General features: G+C 42.8%; 1 protein-coding gene across 1 annotated transcript; it reads right to left on the bottom strand.

Moving 5' to 3' along the window:
• Positions 1–461: 461 nt before the first annotated feature.
• ENOPH1 (enolase-phosphatase 1) lies at positions 462–19,840 on the bottom strand. Its single transcript, XM_048847739.2, has 6 exons — positions 19,683–19,840; positions 11,066–11,167; positions 8,902–9,104; positions 4,351–4,483; positions 3,497–3,620; positions 462–1,505 (listed from the first exon to the last, which is right to left on the bottom strand). Exons 1-6 carry the CDS (start codon positions 19,764–19,766, stop codon positions 1,366–1,368), a joined length of 786 nt encoding a protein of 261 aa, XP_048703696.1. The 5' UTR covers positions 19,767–19,840; the 3' UTR covers positions 462–1,365.
• Between the last annotated feature and the right edge of the window lie 350 nt (positions 19,841–20,190).

Genomic DNA, 20,190 nt, shown 5'->3' with positions numbered 1-20,190 from the left:
TGTGTACATTTTACTGGAATACTTGATGTTCCTTGAGTTAAAGGATTCCCTGTAGGCCATTCTTCACTGCCTCACACTCTAAGCTATTTTACACCCATTCTTCACAGCTGTAAACACTACCATTCTGATTGGATAGTGCTTTATACCCACAGGTGCAAGGGACCTACAACAAGTGCAAGGCAGTGATGAATTAGACCCTTAGGCCCTGTGTTGACTGCTGTTAACAACAGGTAGCCAACTTGCTGCTCCTGCTCTCCTACTATGTGTAGAACTACCACTGAAAGCAGAGGAAGGTTTTGAGTGTCACACCAATTCCTCTCCAAGAGAAGGCTCACATGGCCTGCAGGAAACAATGGGGAAGGGCGTGGAAGTACTGAAGGAAAGCTAGCAGGTTACAGGTAAGAAAACCCTTCCACCAATGCTAGAGGCTGACCACTGGTGGGATAATGCAAATACTGGAATTTTAGGCAGAAGACAATTGTACTTTTATTTACCACATAGTATAAAGTGGCATAGGTTAAGTGGTGCTGTTACATGGTTTGTATTTTTGTAATCATTCATTGATATCAAGTGCAGCAGGTAGTGCCAAAGCCACGAACTATCTTTTCTAATGTCTATTTAGAGCTGAGCTGAGTTACAAGTTAGTGAAACCATTTCTTGGCTGCTTAAGGAAAGTTTCAGGATTATTGCTAAGAGGGCTACGTTTCTGAAATAAATGCAAATCTGGCTCTAGCATGCAGCAGGTCCTGCAGTACCTAGCCCAATATCACAAGCGGGTTTACATTTAAACCTCCTCTTTGGCGGATCTAACTGCAGCCTCCAAACTTCATGGGTCCACATGTGACATTTACCTTTGGCTATCCTGAACATATAGAGCTTAACCTCTTAAGACAGTAATTTCGCTTAATTTAACTTCCAGCGTGAGAGCTACAGATCTTATTGGAAGGGGGACGTTCATATTTCCTTGTAAGAGTCAAGTCTGTGGGAGTGTGAGAAATTCTTTGTTCACAGAATAGTTTGTTTTTAAGTGACAAATGTTGTCACATGGACTTTCATAACTAGATTACCCGGTGGTTGGCTGGCAGAACAGTCAACCTGTAGTAATAAATTCCCTGATAGGAAAGCTAATCAAACACAGGCTTCATGGATGCTGCTTCTCGCACCACTCACAACTCCAACAGACTTTGACAGGCCTCAATTTCCCTGCATTAAAAATCCCCTCCAAAATACTTAAATCAATTTCTGCAGACGGTCATGGATCCTGTACATATCTTCTAAAATTCTCATTACCAACATAATTAAAGATGACACAAGGACAATTCCAGCGGGTGTAGTTTGGTCTTTTGTGCATGTGCACAAGTTCTCCTAAGTGGAGGAAGGCAGGAACAGTTCATTGAAAGACGTGATGAGACTGTAATATGACTTCTCATCGTCTGTTAGCCCTGCATTACCTGGCCTCAGGACCACAGCCACGTGCATGTCTGCTTCTTCTGCAGCATTTGCCTCTGTGGAAAGACCAGAGTTTAGGAAACAAGAAGGCCAATGCAGTTAGTTTGGTGTTTCACATTGGTGGGCAAGGCAACATGTGCCTCCTCCAACCCCTCTGCCTCCCCAGTTTTGGAAGGCATCTTAGAATGCATGAGGGGACTGGAGGCTGGAATCAAACTGGGTCTCCATACACTTTATAGAAGTGTAGGGCTGGCAGGGACCTCAAAGTCATCAAATCTAGCCCCCTCTGCTGAGGCAGGGGCAAGTAAACCTAGACCCTCTCTGATAGGTTCGTTCTACCTGTTCCAAAAAACCTCCAATGAGGGGGATTCCACAACCTCCCTTGGAAGCCTGTCCCAGAGCTCAACTACCCTGATAGTTAGTTTTCCTAATATCTCCCCTAAACCTCCCTTGCTGCAGATTAAACCCATTACTTTTTGTCCTTCCTTTGCTGGACAGGGAAAACAAGTAATCCTAGTCCTCTTTGTAACAGTCCTTAACGCATTTGAGGACTTATCAGGTCCCCCCCTCAGTCTAATTTTCTCAAGACTAAATTGTGACCAGTTTTCTTAACCTTTCCTCATAAGTCAGATTTTCTATGCCTCTTTTCATTTTTGTTGCTCTTCTCTGATTCGCTCCAATTTATCCACATCTTTCCTGAAGTGTGGCACCCAGACTTGGAAACATTACTCCATCTGAGCCTCACCAGTGCTGAGTCGAGTGAGACAAATACCTCCTATGTCTTACCAGGATTTTCTCTTTTTAATAGTTCTCTGTTGCCTTACTGTGAAAAGAGCAGAACTCTAGGGTACTGTAGGAGGCAAGGGAACATTGTCTCATCAATATATTTGAATGTAGTTGTGTTCTCACATGGGGGGGAAGTTTCTAAAGGAAAAACTGGCCCAGAACACAGGCCAGTTTGGCTTCAGCCAGAGCAGCAGGAAAGTAAATTCCTGCAAGGGGAGCTGGAGAGCATCCTAATTCCAGACTCCTCCATAATATTCTCCCCTGTGGCAGTCTGGTAGAAAAATGAGGTGGGAGTTCAGTTTATTGATAACTCGAACTCGAATGCTGGGGAAATGGGGAGTGCAAAATCAGACTACTTAATGTTAGGGTTAAGTTTCCCTTTGGGATTTCTGTCTTGTCCTCCACCGCTTGTTTTCCAGTATAAAGTTTCCATTTCTTTATTAAGGAATATAGATATACTGACAAATAAATTTACTCATTTGTTCCACAATGAATACATTGCTTAGAGGCCTAATCTGGGGCTACATTTGAGTAACACTGAGGGATATGTTCTGAACCAAGTTACTTGGGAGTTACACTGGTATAACATTAGAAACTATGCTATATTTATGTAAAGAAAAAGGTCTGGGGAAAAAAGCTCTCTGGACCTGACTTTCTACTACCTCACAATGGGTGAGGTCTCGCCCACTTTGCACAGATGTAAATGATTGCCTATGGTGTAGAGCAGAGAATCGGGTCTTCTGAAGAGGGTGCTTGTAACAGCAGCATACAATAACCCTCATTCTTAGTTTTACGCTGAGCACCTGTAGACACTGGCCAATTGCACATAGACACAGATTTACTACTTTGCACCCAGTTTTAGTGGCCTGCGCTAGGCTCCAGGTGATAGACTGGGTTTGTCTACACGAACACCTAGTTTGTGGCAAGCTGAGGTGTAAATCTACTCCCCAGTAAGCGTCCATGTGGACCCTGCTGCTGCGCACCAACAGTTCCCTAGCCTACTTTGATCTACTCCCTTTACACCCCAGCTTGCCACAAACCAAACGTTCATGTAGACAAGCCCCAGGTTAAATGCTTGCCCTAGTCCACACACCAAGCGAGGCTACGTGATGGGATGAAAGTTTAAGAAAGGAGCAGTGCAACGGACATGCAGACATTCCAACCCTGGCAGTGGTAAGTGCTTAACACTGTACAGTTAGAGAGCACATCCCTCCTCGGCTGCAATGTGGGGAAAAGCAGGAAAGCCAGTCAGACCTCCTACCTCGAGTGACATCTGTCAGGAAGAGAACGTTGTTAGTTGAACACCCGATGCTTGATGCAATCCTCCTGTAACTCTCACTCTCTACCTTGTGACCTATTTTGGTATCGAAGTGGCCATCGAAGAGCTGAAAGATGGAAGAGAGCATTGCTTTTTTAGGAGGATACTAATTCTAGAACCCAGGTAATGAACTACAGAACCCTAATCAGTATCCCGAGTTCCTACCAATGCAGTGAGGGGAATTTAACAAACAAGGCTCTGATCACGGGAAAGCCAGAGAATACATGCCATTTTCAATGATACAACAAATAGACAGAGCATCCAGAGCAGGGTGGCCCCATTAGTTGCGTAGCTTTCTCAGCACCTTTCCTTAAAAATGGCTAAAGACATCCATTTACAAGCTGTGTTGATATGGAAACAGGCTTTGCACAGTGCCTAGGGGTTGGCTTTCAGTGAGTCTGTCTGAGTATCCGGCTCTTCTGGAGAGGTGGCTTAATTAGGGGGGATTCTCTCTCTTTTTAAGAGGGGGGCAGAGGAAAGAGATCTTTCTGTTGTGTTGACACCGTCACACTGGAAAGGCTCTTGCTGATATCCGTGCACAGTATCAACTGAAAAAGCAAATATGGGAATGCAGTCTCTGAAATTGTAGCAGACTTGACAACTGCAGCTAAAGCCACTTTCTCTTCGCCCATCCTACACTTCTAATTTTTCTGTAACTTATTATAGCATCAAAGAATATTAATGGTTAGCACATCGCCAGCACGAACCAGTGTATCCTCACCCCAGCTCCGGGAAGGTAGCTACCATCCCCATTTTGTAGATGGAGAAGGTGTAAAGAAGGCTATAATCTTATCTACCTCTAGAATATCACCTTCTGTTGAGTATCCAAATAGAAGCTTCTGGGCCTCCACGCTCCCTGAAGAATAGATATACACTTTCATTCCTGCTTCCCTCCACTTCCTGATGGCTGGAACCACGTCCTGGAAGAATCTGCAATGAAGGATAATTGCAATATTAACAACTTGCGGACAGCTGCATGAGACAAACATAGTACTGCCCCATGCAAACTGCTTCGTTTCTATTACCGGATGGATTTTTTGGTGGTGGATTTAAAAGCTGCTCAGCACTTCTCCACTGGGGAATTTATTTCCATAACAAATACTACACTCTTAACTCTGACTGACCGAGCAATCTATTCTGATCACTGAACAGCAAGTAGCTACAAACGGCTGTTTCAGACACTTGGCTGAGGCTTCTCCAGCTCATTAAACGTTCGAGGAAAGAGAAGTTCCTGACCAGCCTGATGTTTGGAGGGATTAAGGAAGTTAACAGACCTCTTACATTCTGAAGCCTGACTGTCCCATAAAATAGTTTTCATTCCCATTCTACTAGTAATTAGTAGGAGCAACCCCCTCTCATTCCCACCCATTGAAGATCAGCTTAGTTTCCTGGTTCTGAACACTTGCAGCAGGCAAGGTTGGGGGCCAAGAGTGGAAATGAAATGAGAATGCAGCCCTACGATCTATTGATGCAGCTCCTATGAAATGTTCAGGGTTAAAGAACCAATCAGGGAAAAAATGCTTCTTTAAGAAGAGCAGATCAGACCTTCTCCATTTATGGGGACTTGTTCTTTAAGTTTTACAGTAATAATCATAGATTAATTTCATCCATGGCTTAACTCCACTGAAGACAAAAGTTACATCAGGGATGAAATGACAGAAGATCTATTGATAGTTAGGCACCAAAAAAAACCCCCAAACTCCAGCTTTGCGGACTGTTGAAAAATGCCACAATGGTGTTTCCATCATCACAGCCATACCAACGAACGGCAACAGGAGACTGGAGCCCATCTGACCAACTAATAGGTGACACAGTATTCCCGTATCACGCCTTTGTAACAGCGTTCATTCGACATCCACTCTTATCCAAAGAGCAAAACACAGCAGAGCTCCAAGCTCTGTTTTACAATCAGTTCCCTAGTCTGATGATCGGAAGGTGCTTTGTATCAGTTTGGTAAAAGAAAACAGAGAAATCAGTGCAGGTTTTGTTAAAGGGGGTAACAGAGTTAGTTTTCAGCCTTGTGTGATTGGATTTTTAGGTTGTTAAAGGAATAATGAGTTTGACAGAAAAAAAAATCACTAATGATGGCTTTGACAATAGCCTCTTTCTCCACGGCCTTACACCATTACAATTTATAGCAAGGTACTGGTTTGGGCCCCATCGTGCTAGGTGCTGTATAAACACAGAACAAAAAGATGGTTCCTGCCCCAGAAAGCTTGCAATCAGCGTATAAGACAACAGATGGATACAACAAACCGACTAGGGGAGCAAAAGTTAGCGGACTTTACTGGTCGGCATAAGCAGGGGTCTCTGCCCAGCAGCTGCACAATAACTGTAGAGTTTTATTTTGTAGGCATTGCAGCAGAAGTGAGTCTGAAGGAGGATGAGGTGGCTTTGCAGATGTGGATGAGGCGCTCGTTCCGTGTGGAAGGTGGCCAGTGAGAGAGCATGAAGGTGCTTGTTAGAAAAGCTTAAAGTGGATGAAGATGACTGGTATTACTGGCAGAGTGGGGTCAACAGCTTGATAGCGTATGGGAGATCCTAGAGAGAGCAGGGGTGGGCCAGAAAGGCCCTTAAAAATGAAGACAAGTAGTGTTTGTTTGATGGGGTGAAGGAGGCAAGCCAGGGGAGGGGGACACAGAGCAGCATGGTTTAGTGGAAGCAACGAGCAAGGAAAGTGATCTTTGCAGCCACGTTTGGAGTGGTTTTATACCTGTGCAGTGGGGGTGTAAAATGCCACCGCGTCAGAATGGCAGCATTTGCCAGCCACACTGTACAGGTGTAAACAACTGCCCAGCATGCGAGACAGTGCAATATCAGACCCAGGAATGGGAGCTGGGTATCTGAAGAAATAGGGGACTTTGAGCTGACATAAAGGAATACGCTTTCCTTCTGAACATTTGTTTACACTACATGAACAGTAGTGTGGCGTCCTCTTCTTCCCCAGTTCTTTGCTACCATGCGCTCAATATGCCACATGACTTGAGGGTTTATATACAACGTTTGCTGGTTATTTAGAAGACATTCAAGTACAGCAACTTCAACGTTGGTACCAGTTAACCAAAAAAATTCAAACAGAGCATATTCTGATAGGAACTTGCCCCTCTCATGCTTTTGTTTGCCAAGCTTAATTCCTGCGTCTTGGATTGTGATGTGCCAGGTTTGGTTAGAGGAAGAGGGGATATTCTGGGGAACTGACCCAAGGCCCTAGCTGCCACGAAGAGACAAAGCTCAAATTTTAAGATTCCAAAAATAAGTCCTCTTCTTTCATATGGCCACTTGAAAAGCAACATTAAAGGTCGATGTCCAAGTTTGTCATCCACTCTATTAGCTTCCAGTGCCATGGAATGAATCAAGGTGTCCCTGTAGAAAAGGCTCTTAGAGGGCAGCGGCTCACTAGATGTTTCATGGTTTGGGTGTTTTCTCCACATTTGTGTATCAGGCTGTCCATTTTCCATTTGTGAAGTAAGTAATTGCATTGCCCGTGTAAGGTTTTGATGTGGTTTGCTGTGACTCGTATCTTATGTGGCATGGTGAACCCAGGTGGTTGGTCTGTAGATCTGTGATTAGGGCTCGTTTTTCTACTCACGCTGCTTTCCCACAGCCTCCATTGCTTGTTGTTGGGCGACGGTTTCGAGAGCAGATGGGCAAGTCTGGGTTCATTATCCCATGGTCATATTCTCCTATTATTGCTGCTTTTCTTTGGAGGGATGGTGATAAGAGAGGTGTAAGGACTGGAGCCAGACTGTGGGTGTTTGCTTCAGCGCCCCTCTGACAATTCTCGTAAGCATTCAGTTGCGCATTGACAAGTTTTGTACGTGTGCTACCCGCCTATACTGGCGCTTCACTTCAGCTGCTAACGCGACGGGGGACGAGGTGGCTGTGTGCAAGGTGTGAGTGTCTGCTCCCCAACGGCTCCTTTGTGGGTTGTTGTTCCTAGCCTTTACCTTGGCAGACAAAAGCCAGTTTTCAGCATGATCCTGAATGCAAGTGTTTATTAGCTGACTGTACCGAAACAAAGGCTGATAGCTGTTTATGCGCTCTACAGCATGAATGGGTTTTCTTCCTTTGTAAACCATCCCAATGTTTTTACAGATTTGATCAGTTTCTTCCTGCTTCCCTTCCTCCTTTTTACTACAGTACTTTTCCTTTGTCTTCTACCTTTCCCCAAGTTCTCTATTTCCCTTCTCTCTTCTCTGTGCAAGGAACACCCAAAACACCTAGAGACTGGTCATTCTCACTCAGCCATGGAATTGAACCACTAAGCATAGTCAAATATCTATACTGGACTTCAACTGAATGGTTATCCTGATTCTCCGCAGAACTTCACAATATTTTAGCCACCTCACCGTTTGCTGAAAACCCCCCCAGGTATCAGTGGAGATGTGGAGAGCTTGATTTGCTATTCCACTCTCAGCAACTGTGAGATGCCTAGGAATGAAAGTACCTGTCCCAAAGACAGAAGGGAGTTCATCTCACTTTTCGTGCTCTCCCTCAACTCCTCTCCAATTTCTTGTTTAGGTTTGTCTATCCACCTTGTCCCAGAATTAATTGTAACTGTTGGATAAATGATTTGAAATAAGGAGGGCTGTTCTCTAAACTGAGAATTACCAACTTGTGCTTTCGATCTCCCTTGCTAAATGAATGAGTCAGTTTTACCAGCTGAATAATAGGATACATATATTTCGCTAACATAACGAGAGAGCCCTCAATCACTTGAGCAGAATTGCTCGCTCCAGTTTCCTCACGATGTGTATTCTCAAGTTCCTATTTCTCAAGTTCTGTCTTTTCCCATAGAGCCTGTGAGTTAGTGTTTGCCATCTTGCCTTGGTGCCAGTTTACTGGTGACGATAGCAGCAAAGTGCTCAAATGTGCAAGCACATACCTGCTGAATATAGTGATCATTTTATACAGGCTGGGGGGGGGGGGGGGGGGGAAATCACACTCCTTTGCCCCTCAAGTTTTCCCATTACTCATTGGGATGACTACAGTAAACTAAACTGAATCCCAGGGTCTTACAATTTCCCAAAGTCATTTTACAATATTGCTCCCTAGATCCCATGGGTAAAATCAACCACAAATCATGGATTAGTTTTGCATTGTGCATTCAAGGTGAAAGGTGAGACTGGCTGAACTTGGTCTTGGTTCCATGATAGTGCTTGGGCTCAGCTAAGAAGTTCAGCTAAGAAGTAATCGGATTACATTTTTATACAGCACTACACTGCTATGACCGGTCACCTTCCAGCCACTATGTAACTACTTGGCTCCAACGTATGCCCAAGAAACTTAGCTCAGCAAAATATAAAAGATCTACTTCAAGGAAACTTTCAGGAACAGGAGTTACTTACTCTCCCTTCATGTGTCCAGTTGCATAGGCTGCCCTCCACATGTGACCCTGCAGCTGTTTCAATGCTGTGGTCTTTCTGTCCAGGGACATCTGCCAGTGCACATTGTCTACTACAGCCTGGATGACCTGTTCCACTTCATCTTCTCCATTTCCAGTTTCTAAAGGAATAGGCACAACGCCATCCACGTTGGAATCCTCTTCAGCCTTGAAATTAAGAACAAAAAAGGTGACCCAAGACTGCTAAATAGGGCCCCGATTCAGGAAACCAGTTGAACATAAGTCCATCCCTATTCAGGGCAGCACATGGAACACATCCTTAATTTTACACACATGAAGTCAATCGGGCTTACTCAGGTGCTTAACAGCTTTCCTGAATAGGGACTTTTACCAGAATTGGGGTCCAGAAGCATGCACTTTAATTGTAAACTACACTAACCTAATTTGATCACTGGTTACCCTACTACATAAGGCTGGACATAAGTTAAGTTCAAACACTTAAATTTAACTCACATTCTTTTTTTAAAATGTGAAATAAAGGCCCCAAGTATTTATAACTGACTGACCAAAACCATTTGGACGTTAGTTAAACATCTTGGTCTTACATTTAAATATGGAGCCCTTTTTTTATCTAGAAGATATTGTCCCAGCTGGACAAATTTCAACATACACCTACAAAGAACTAGAATAAAATGGCTTCACCTAAATCCTACATTAACCAGCTATGTAAACTCAGATTTCCTGAATCCATAAAAACATGGGTTCTCAAAAAAACCCAATACTTACCATTTGAACAGCACATTAAACGCTTTCAACACTGCTTTAATCCTAAATATAAATGAGTCTTACCACAATGATTTTTGGGAAGTATACAGTTCTCTCCAAGATTCATTTAATAAAATAAGGGAAGGCATTAAATGTGGCATAAAGACTCTGTATATTTAAATAGAAGTTTCATAGATAAAGCCTCAAACTAGATTTTAAATAGTTACAGGATAGTGGGGAATACATTCAGATTCTACATTTAACCACTACCATTTAAAAAACAAAACAAAAAAACCCCTAAAAAGTTGGTCCTGGAAAAACAGATGTTAATATTCTATTTATGTGCTCCCTGTAACATATTTGAGAGAGAAGTCTTGTCTAGTGGTCAAAGCACAGGACCAGGAGCCAGGAACTCCTGGGGTCAGATCTCAGCTCTGTTACTGATTTCCCCTGTGACCTTAGATATAGAGGTAGGTTTTCTGACTTGAGCATCATATCCAGCTGCAAATGGAAGGTCGCAGGATCGAGTCCTAGCAGAACTAAGCGCTGAGCACTCTGATCCCAATTCAGCAAAGCACTTAAACGCATGCTTAACTTTTAGCACATGAGAAGTCCCATCATGGGACTACTCCTGTGCTTAAACTTTACTGGATCAGAGCCAGCGTGCCCAGCACCCTTCAAAATAAGTCCTTTAATTTATCTGTTTAGATCAGCTGCTAAATATATAGCCAGATCACCACAAAGAGCTTTCAGAAAGAATGCTCTCAGCAAGAACAGATTCACAGCACCCAGCCTCTGATTAGAATTATGCTGGGCTTCCTGTTCTGCTCCAGTACAGTTGAATTTCAGAGGTGAAGACTGAATCTCCACCAGTGAATTGTTGTGACAGAGATCAGCTAAACAGCCCTTGAATTTAAACATCTTGGAACCTGAGGCAGGGGATTCTACCTATGTAGGTTTTTATACTGTACCCTTCGCAGTACTATCTGAACATCCCTGACTCTCAGTGGATGACTCTAGTCTCTGGACCTTACTCCTGTGTTGGCCCAACAGAGCCAGTGTGGCATTTTAAGGAGTGGCGATGGAAAATGTGTGTTCAGTTTGTGTTCACATTACTGCATCCTGGAAGCGGGGATTTGAATCTATTTATGGCTGGCGTCTGTCAGCAGATATGTACATTAGGTAAACACATCCATGGAATATTGGAGGGACAGACGCACTCTGTACGTTCAAAAACAAATAAGCTCAGAAAGAAGGGAAGTTGTCCTCAAAGTCAAGTGATAACTCCTTCTACTTCACAAATATGAGATACGATTAGTAAAAACAGCCACAGCTCTGAGTGACCTGAAGTCCTTCGCAGGAAGTAAACTCTGGCAAGATATAACATGGTTCCAATCACTCACCTGTTTCCTCAAAAGGCTGATGTCCTGCTGGCACTCCTCCTCTTCCCAGTGCATACGCAGGTACTCTTTAACATTATCTCTGATGTACGGAAATAGTGTGTCCTGGTAACACAAACACACAGGACTCATTTTTAAACTTGCGCACTTACACTCATGTAAGTTTCCCTTACAGGGATACTGCACATATGATTAAAAAAATTAGTTACTGTGTGTACCGTAGGCATTACTGAAGAGTTAAAACTCTATGAAACAGACAGAAATGCTCAGTAACTATTGTTAACGATGACCAAAACAAACACCAACCCTGATGGCATAGAGAAACCCAACAGAACCACAAAGTGCTGTGTGGCTCAAGGTTATCCGAATAAGTGCTTAGAAGTAGATAGGTCATTGAAAACCAAGTGAAAGCATTATGTACATGTATTATTAACAACAATGAAAAGACTTCAAAAAGAGAAGTTGGTCAATTTTTTGAAAAATCCAATTTCTGATAGAGCTGCTTTCCAACAGTATGTCCTCAAATTAAACAAAAGTGTAAAAAAAGCATAATTTTTTTCTGATCTCTTGCTGATGTTTACAAGGGTCTTTTCACCATGGGGTAGCTGACTGTAGAAGGGAAAAGAGAATCAAGCTGTTCTGTCAAATGCTCAAAGGAAATGAACTGAAAAGAGGCATAATTTTTTTTTTCCCTCGCGGATCATCTTCTCTTGTAGTGATCTCAGGTGTTACGTGTAACTCTAGTACTAGTGGGTACAAAGCTTTCTGGCAGAAATGTGATTCTTTTCAAGTTGATGGTGCCCCCTTAAGCAAGCTAGTGAACACAGATTTACCAAACAAGCGCTTATGTAGCTGCAATCACTTAATATTAGCAGGGGGACCAGTTGAAGTTCAGCTGTACTAATGAAAAGATGTCTCATTTGACATCTTAGTGCACGTCCAGAGAAGATCTTTCAAATAACACGACATGACTTTCAACTCCTAAGCACAGGAGTTCAAGGCTGACTGCTCACACACTCAGAACTAACAAGTTATATGAATTTTTTTTTTCTGTTTTGAAGGGGGCCCTTCCTCTTCGGCCATTCTAGAAATGAAATTTGACTTGTGATTTGAGCTAGAGAATTATACGTATTTTTAAACCGGTCTTTTAAGAAAGTCTTACATCGCCATATATTTAGGCTTTCAATTGAGCTCTGCTGGACAGTATTTCTAATTCTAAGTGAAATAAAGCAAGCTTAGAAAAAATGTGAGAGGAGAATTGTAGCCATGATATGGAATCTTAAGGGAGAACAGAAACACAAGCGAGCCTTCTTATCACTAATCATGTGTATTACAGTAACACCAACAGACCCCAGTCAGGACTACAGGGATAAGCAGAGCATGCCTTTGGATGGAGCTGGGAAGTTTATCCCTGTTTAAGTTATTTCACCTTCCTGTTACAAACATTAGCTGTTAAAGAAAATACCTTACTGACTGCCACCATTTTTCTTTCTCTGTCATCCTACCAATTACACCTCAAATAAACCATAAAGACTATTATTTGTATTGCCGTAGCGTAGCACCTAGAGGTCTCATTCCCATTGTGCTAGGCACTGCATAACCATACAACAAAAAAAGTGCCCACCCTGTCAGATTATAATCTAAATACACAAAGTCTAACAGCTGGACAGACTACTTTATTTTGTTCTGGTGAAAGTGACATCTCAGTTATGTGATGTTTGTGTCAAACAACCAACCTGTGGCTCTGAGACACCTGGGTACCGTGATGGATTAAAGAATTTTGGGACCCTGTGCAGTGGCAATTGGGTCCCCCCACACTTTCTCTGCCCTGGGTTTGGAATGTGAGCCTGCTCTGCACTCACCCTGCAGCAGCTCCTGTCCTGTAGGGCTGGCCCAGCTCTCTGCTCCAGCCTGTTGAATGTTGAATCTAGTCTGGTCTGCCCTGATTTTGCTGGAAGACCTCAGGGTGATGATGCAAGGAGAGAGGAGCATGCCAGGGATGTTTGTTGTGAATGGGGAGGGTGCTGCATCTTTAAAGCAACTTTCTCTAAAGTGCTTTGTAGTCATTAGAATTATAACAGCACTGAAGCGTTGTGACTAAAAACAACTTCCCAACTCCACTGCTCTGCTTTCAGGCTCAAGTTATGTCCGTAATTCTCCAATCACTATCGAGAGTCTTTTGTGGTGGTAAAGAAATGAACTTTTTAAATAGTATTTTTAAAATTTTAAATACTAAACTTTTTAGGTCTTTATGTATCAAAGCAGCACAAGAGGGCCCAAATCCATTATTTTTCCTCCTCTGCATGTCCCCTTCAATGTTGTTCAAACAATTATTACTAGTCTTCAGTGTTGACTTAATTTCTTAATGCATCTGTTTGTCAGACAGTATCTAGATCAGTGGTACGTGTATCCTTGGGGGTACTCAGAGGTCTTCGTACATGAACGCATCTAGATAGTTGCCTAGTTTTACAACAGGCTACATAAAAAGCACTCGTGAAGTAGTACAAATTAAAATTGCATACAGACAATGACTTGTTTATACTGTTTATAGACTATACACTGAAATGTAAGTACAATATTTGTATTCCAATTGATTTTATAATTACATGGTAAAATTGAGAAAGTAAGCAATTTTTCAGTCATAGTGTGCTGTGACACATCTGTATTTTATGTCGATTTTGTATGTTTTTAAGTGAGGTGAAACCTGGGGAACACAAGACAAATCAGACCCTTGAATGGGGTACAGTAGTCTGGAAAGGTTGAGAGCCAATGATCTAGAGACTACATTGGATTGGATTATACTCTCAAAATTCTCTTTACAGCCAGGTGAGTAAGAAGCTTTTCACGTTTTAATTGAGAACAAAACAAAAAAACTATCAATTAAAAAATGCTTGTCTGATTTGTTTTATCTACTATTGTTATAAGATTACTACAACTAAAAAGATTAAAGAAAAAAACTTCAGTTTGATTACTCTGTGCCCTTGAAAATACTTTGTAATGGACAGAACTTTTGTCTAGTCAATTTCCCCTGTTGTGTTTTTTTTCCATGCAGCAGGGGGAGAGAAAAATATTAGAAACAAAAATTTGCAAGGGAATCTGGTGAGGGGTAATATCTGAAGCTACTTATCTGATTTTTAGAAAGTGACTAGATTTCAAATTGATGTCCACTTAAATTCAACAGGGAAAACTGGATAAAATGTATCCATTGTGACAGATGTGTCAAAAATGCAGCTGGCTTGACATATTTATCCATCCCCCATGACAATCTTTGTATTATGCAAAATCTTAACTCTCATTTTAAAAAAAGTGTCTAGCCCTTATGATTGAAAAGAAAGGTTTCCAAATATAAACCGAAATCGACCACTGCAGTTTTGTCTTCCTGACTCTGCAGCCTGCCTGAAAAAATGATAGATCTCCCACACCCATTCATCCAATTGGGGTGCTACCTTAAGCCCAGTGCAACATATCAATGCTAGCACTGATTATTTCATTGCTGATCATTCTAGGGGCTGGAAGGACGCTCAAGGGGTTGGGAACTCAGGTTAGTTGCAGGGAAGGGAATGAAGACAACATATTAAGAGAGTGACAGAACAGACTTGGAGGGGAGAGAAAAAGAACTCAAAACTAGCAGTGATCCTAAAATTGAGAATATCTTCCAATTGAATGGGACAACAAAAGTAGAAACAAAATGCTAAAATCAGAGGCTTAGTTATTACATAAAGAGCAAATTCTACCCTTGATCTTTATGCAAACCTCCCATAACATCAATGAAAGTTCTGCTGTGGGTGGAGGATAGCGCACAATCCCAAATTCATACCATGCCCCATGAACCATAATTTAAAATTTGAGGTCAGCCCTCTGCAGAGGATGAGTCTGACAACCCTGCCCTAGGACACGCAAAAATTCTAAATCCCTAAGCATGCTGAAATGCTCAGCTCCTTACTAATGGGATTCTAATATGAGAGAAGATTAGAAAACTCTCTCTAGATTAATAGAGTTCGGTGAATTAAGCGATGGAAGTGGAATGAGATTAATTATATCATCTGCTGAAATTACAGCACAAGAGGAATATATATATTCTCTAAGGAGATGGGAAGTCTATGATGGGACATATCTAAGAGTAAGCCATTTATACTCTATTATAAAATCCTCTTTGGAGAATCCAATTGAAGCCAGAAAAAAATCTTCTTGCAACTGTTTAGTGACCAGCTATAAATTAATCAGTGAAGTGGAAAGGAAGGGAACTGAGTAAGTGATTAGTGGCAACCATTCTTAAAGTTGCAAAGAGATGCAGCTTAGAAGTTTCTTTGAGGAAAATGAGTAGTGTGTGCCATATTGCAATAATTAACATAATAAAGCCATTAAAGGAAGCTTTATTAGAGCCAAAGCGTACTTCATATGGCAGATTTATTCAATTTTAAAAATACAAGCAGTAGCCAAGAAAATATACCATTTTAAAGTAATACCGGCAAATTTGATGGTCTAAGGCCAAAGATACGATACGATTTGGAAAACTGGAGAACTAGAAGAATGAGTGGCAGAATGAGGAAGAAACGGCTTTATACTTCTTGAGAGTGATCCCACTATATCATTTCTTGAATCTAGAAGGCTGCAACTTTGTTGGGATCAATTCTTGTTTCATTCAATAAAAATTACCTCTCAGGAAGCGATTTCTATAAAAGATTCCACTATTCTATTCTTCAGGAAATCGGTATGAACTATTACCTTCATCCTGCCTGTGCAACAGATCATAGCTGGGTTTGTAACCCGTTAGTACCTGGTTAACTGTAGATACAGGTTGGGCACACACTTCACGTAGTTAGTACTATAGCCTTGTCTACACTTGAAAGGGTTTGCCCATATAACTATACCGGCAACCTTCCTAATAGAGATGCAGCTTATACTGGCAAAGGAACTATGTCCGTCTCTACACGACAGCCTTGCTCCCGCAGATGTAAGTGCCCTACTACACCAACATAATAACTCCACCTCCACGAGAGGCGTAGAGCTTAAGCCGGTGTAGTTTGGGCAACATAGTGTCTGTGTAGAGCATGGCAGCTTGACTGGACTCTGGGCACGGATCTCCCCACAGAGGTGAGAAGCCCTGGGCGGTTGCCTCTGTGGGGAGCTGCATGAAGCTGAGAGCCCTGGCTCTCAGCCCACACACACTGTCCCTCTTCAGTCGGTGGAAGCGCTCCTGATGAGGACGTGCACCACTGACAGGAGGTAGCGTGGACATCAGTAATTACTGAGGGGGCTGTACGTGGACCTAACATAATGACTTAAGTCTATAGTGTAGACATGCCATGAGTCTGCACTGTGGCTTTTGCCAGCTCAGCTATGTCAGTTAAGTGTGATTTCCCACCCTCCAACATAGCTACGCAGACAAAATTTTTAAGTGTAGACCAAGCTCAAGTAACAGTGGCAGCTAACTATATTTTACCCTTGTCAATGGCCTAAGATGGAACGAACGGTCTTCCTGTAACCAGTTCATAACAGTTTTGCTTAGCTGGCAGGGAACCCTAACTGTATCCATGTAACACATTTGTCTGGCCCTCTTTCTTCCCAGCTCTCTGTGCAGTAGGACTCCCAGAGTGCATTGATCAATGTCAGGATGGTGCTGCTGTGTGTACATATCTTTTGGGCTGAGGTATTCTGGGATAGGGCTCTCACTTTTCCAAAAATGCACTGATACGAACACAATTAGGTAACATGGTGGGTGTGGACCAGGAGTGCTGAAACAATTTTTATAGTGGTGGTGCTGAGGGACGTTGAGCCAAACTGTGAACCCTGTATATAATGAAAAGATGTACTTGTGGCACCTTAGAGACTAACAAATTTATTTGAGCATAAGCTTGTAGCTCACGAAAGCTCTAAGGTGCCACAAGTACTCCTTTTCTTTTTGCGGATACAGACTAACACGGCTGCTACTCTGAAACTTGTATATAATGGAATCCATTTCAAGGCAGGGGGTGCTTCTACACCCGCAGTTCCAGCATCTATGGTGTGGATGCACTAAAATGACTGTGTTAAGAAAAAAGCTGTTGTGTGAACACAACAGCATTTGTCATTTGTAACCAGGTCAGATGAGTGTCAAATCAGTTATAAAACAAACATGGCTATATTTGTAGCGTCAGTGGGCCCGAAAGTAATACCTCTTGTTCAGTGTTTGTGAGACATACAACATTGAGGGTTTAAAACTGGCAAACTAAACACGGGAGATCTCATATTCTATTATAATTTGGTTTAGGGCCAAATCAACATTTACCAAATTTTTGAAAGCTGAGCCTCCTTAAGGAAAAGTAGTAATTTGGGGCCTCCATGTGTTGTTAAATGCCCACACATCTTAATTTATATATCATCAGCTCCTTATGCCACCCCATAATTATACTGTTGACATCTGCATTGGCACACACTGAAATGAATAGGCAGTTCACATCTCAGCTATTGGCTCTCTACAAATTCACATGGACGTCACATTTGAATAGCATCTGAAGGTTGGTTTGTTTTTTAATGAAAGCTGAGACTTGAGAACTACTTGAAGATCCAGCCTGTGGTTAGTCTTTTGCACCTTCTTGTGAGGAAGGGCATGGCCCACTGGTCTATGCAACTCAAACCCTCTCCTACACCACCACAGGCAGAGAGAAACAAACCACACACCAACATGCTCAGAAATACATTTTAAAATGTTTCTCTTGGAACACTCTTGCCCTGATGCATAGAAAACATAATGTGGTTAAAATAGCATTCAAAAACTAAACTATACCAGCAAAATCATCCTTGTGCTGATGCAGTTATACCAGCCAAAAAGGCCTTTTGCCAGTGTAACTGCATCTCCAGTAGGAGGGTTTACTTTGACAGCGTACCTATGTTGTAAGGAACACCTATACCCATAACCAGAACCAACATAACCATGTCAGCAAAATTTGGAAGTGTAGACCAGGCCTAATAAAGACTAGGCTGCTGCCTACAGTCCCCACAAGCAAGATTTAGAAAGTTAGTTTCCTTTCAAAGACCCAAGGTTTTGACCTTGTATATTAGTGATCTACCAAAATCATAATTACAGAGAAGAAAAATGTTGTATATGGTAAAAACAAAAATAGCAACATGTAAACCTATATTATCTTAAAAGAGTGACCTACATGAAAGCCAGTGGGTGAAAGGTGGTGGTGGTGATGGGGTAATCAGTCAGAAGACTAGTGAAACTTGATTTTATTTTCTTATATTTAATTTTAGTTATGATTGGTAATGAAGGCCAGCTTCACAAACAGCAGAGACGAGCAGCCCTGGGACAAAAAAAGGAACCACTCAATATATTGATTGGCTGAAACCAGCATAAAGATATATTAAAAACCCTAATAAGCAAGTGCTGCCCTTTCTTTGCTGAATAAGAAGGTGGATTTTTAACTTGTCTGTAATTGTTTTGCATTTGGAATGGTGTGTGTTTTATTTAGCTGTTTTGGGACAGTTATGAAAAACTAAACTGTTGTTTTGCCTTTATGAGGTCCTGATTTGCTGGCAAATTAAGCTGTAAAATCAGAATTTTGATCACTGTGTTGTTGTCAATGCATGCCAGCAGCAGTCAAACTAACAAGGAAAAAATCTTGGCTTGTATATTCAGTAGGGTTGTTTCATTTTTAATTCATTTCTTTTGCAGACATCTATGTTCTGAGCACTAGCCTGATAGAGTTTGACAGAGCAGCACACAGAGTAACCTTGAACTAGAACTGTGATCCAAAGTGACAACATTCTTAAAGTGACCTATGGTTAATGCTACATCCAAAAATGTATATTAAAAACTCAATCAGATAAACTAAAGTACATGTCCACCAGCTGTGTAGGAATTCCATACTAGTTACCCCAAACCACTGCCATATTTTCAATTCACTACTTGTGTTCTGTGCGCTAAGCCACAGTAGAGCTTTGCAAACAAGACTGGGTTTGAGGCATGTACAAATGACCTGGTTTCTTGAATACCTGATGATGTGGCAGGCTAGCAGCACTCTAGTCAAAGTAATCTACTCACATTTGACAAACTGCATTTATGTGGCAGGGTGCAGAACAGGGGCTGGATAGTAAAAGTTTATTAAGATGTTATTCCTAAACTGTAGGTGTTCTGTGAGAAGTAAGGGATAGACTACAGGTAGTGGTCTCTCAATGTTTCTATATTTAAATTTAACGTGGGTAGATAGGTCAGTGATATAGAATGGTTTCAGGGCAACGATCAGTGGAGCTGCAAAATAAATGAACCCTTGAGACAGACCCCACCCATGCAAGCAGCCAAGGCAAAAAAAAGATGAAAAATAAAAAACAAGAGAGAACTGCTCTGATTGGCAAAGGGTGGGAAAGCTGCCTCCAGTCCGCCCAGCATCACACTCCTCGCAAGATTCAGCAGGAGCAGCAGGATAGCCATGAAGGGCTTTTCAGCCTTGGCAGGGGCTCACCTCTCCCACGAAGCAAGCAGACCCCACCGCTCTGATGCCAGCCAGCGCCACCCTGTAGGAACCCGCCTGGCCTCAGGACTATTTTGCCAGCTGGCTCCTCGCTGCCCGCCGCCCACCTCGCTTTGCAGGCGCAGCGCCTGAGCCAGGCACCGTCTCCCCGCGCAGCGAGCGCTCACCTTGACATAGGTAATCGGCGTGGTGGTGCCTTCGATATCCAGCAGGATCACAGCGACTTCTGCAGGCACCGCGAACACCACCATGGCCACCCACCGTCACCGCCAGCGCCGCGCGCCCCCGGCCGGCCGGACAGCCCGCGGCGCGGCAGGGCAGGGCAGGGGCGGGCAGCGCGCGCCGCCAGCGGAACCAGCGCGCAGCCCGGGCAGCGGCGAAGGGAGGCGCACCACGTGGGTGGAAGGGGGCGCCGCTGCGCCAACCCAGGGGCTGACTGCCGTGTGATTGGCGGGTGAAAAAGAAGGGCGGGGCTTGGCCGTCATAATGCGCTTGCTGGGCGAGGGTGGCGGCGAGGAGGGGGCGAATGTGTGTGGGTTGCAGTGTGCGAAGCTGCCTAGCGCATGTCCTAGGCATGATCGGTAGAGTGCGGTAAACAGAGGGCGGGAGCGGCTCATTGCTTCGAGAAAGGGACAGTATGTAGGGTGCCTGGTACATAGGGTGCAAATAAAGTGC

This window comes from Caretta caretta, chromosome 4 (assembly GCF_965140235.1).
Source record: "Caretta caretta isolate rCarCar2 chromosome 4, rCarCar1.hap1, whole genome shotgun sequence".
Classification (NCBI taxonomy): domain Eukaryota; kingdom Metazoa; phylum Chordata; order Testudines; family Cheloniidae; genus Caretta; species Caretta caretta.
The sequence above is the reverse complement of the archived record's forward strand: the minus strand, read 5'-3'. Positions and strand labels throughout refer to the sequence as shown.

Coding starts and splice junctions, on each gene's coding strand:
- ENOPH1 (XM_048847739.2), bottom strand. CDS start 19,766: ATGGTGGTGTTCGCGGTGCCTGCAGAAGTCGCTGTGATCCTGCTGGAT. Junction 11,168..19,682: donor CGCCGATTACCTATGTCAAG/GTGAGCGCTCGC, acceptor TTGTGTTACCAG/GACACACTATTTCCGTACAT. Junction 4,484..8,901: donor ACTGGACACATGAAGGGAGA/GTAAGTAACTCC, acceptor CCTTCATTGCAG/ATTCTTCCAGGACGTGGTTC.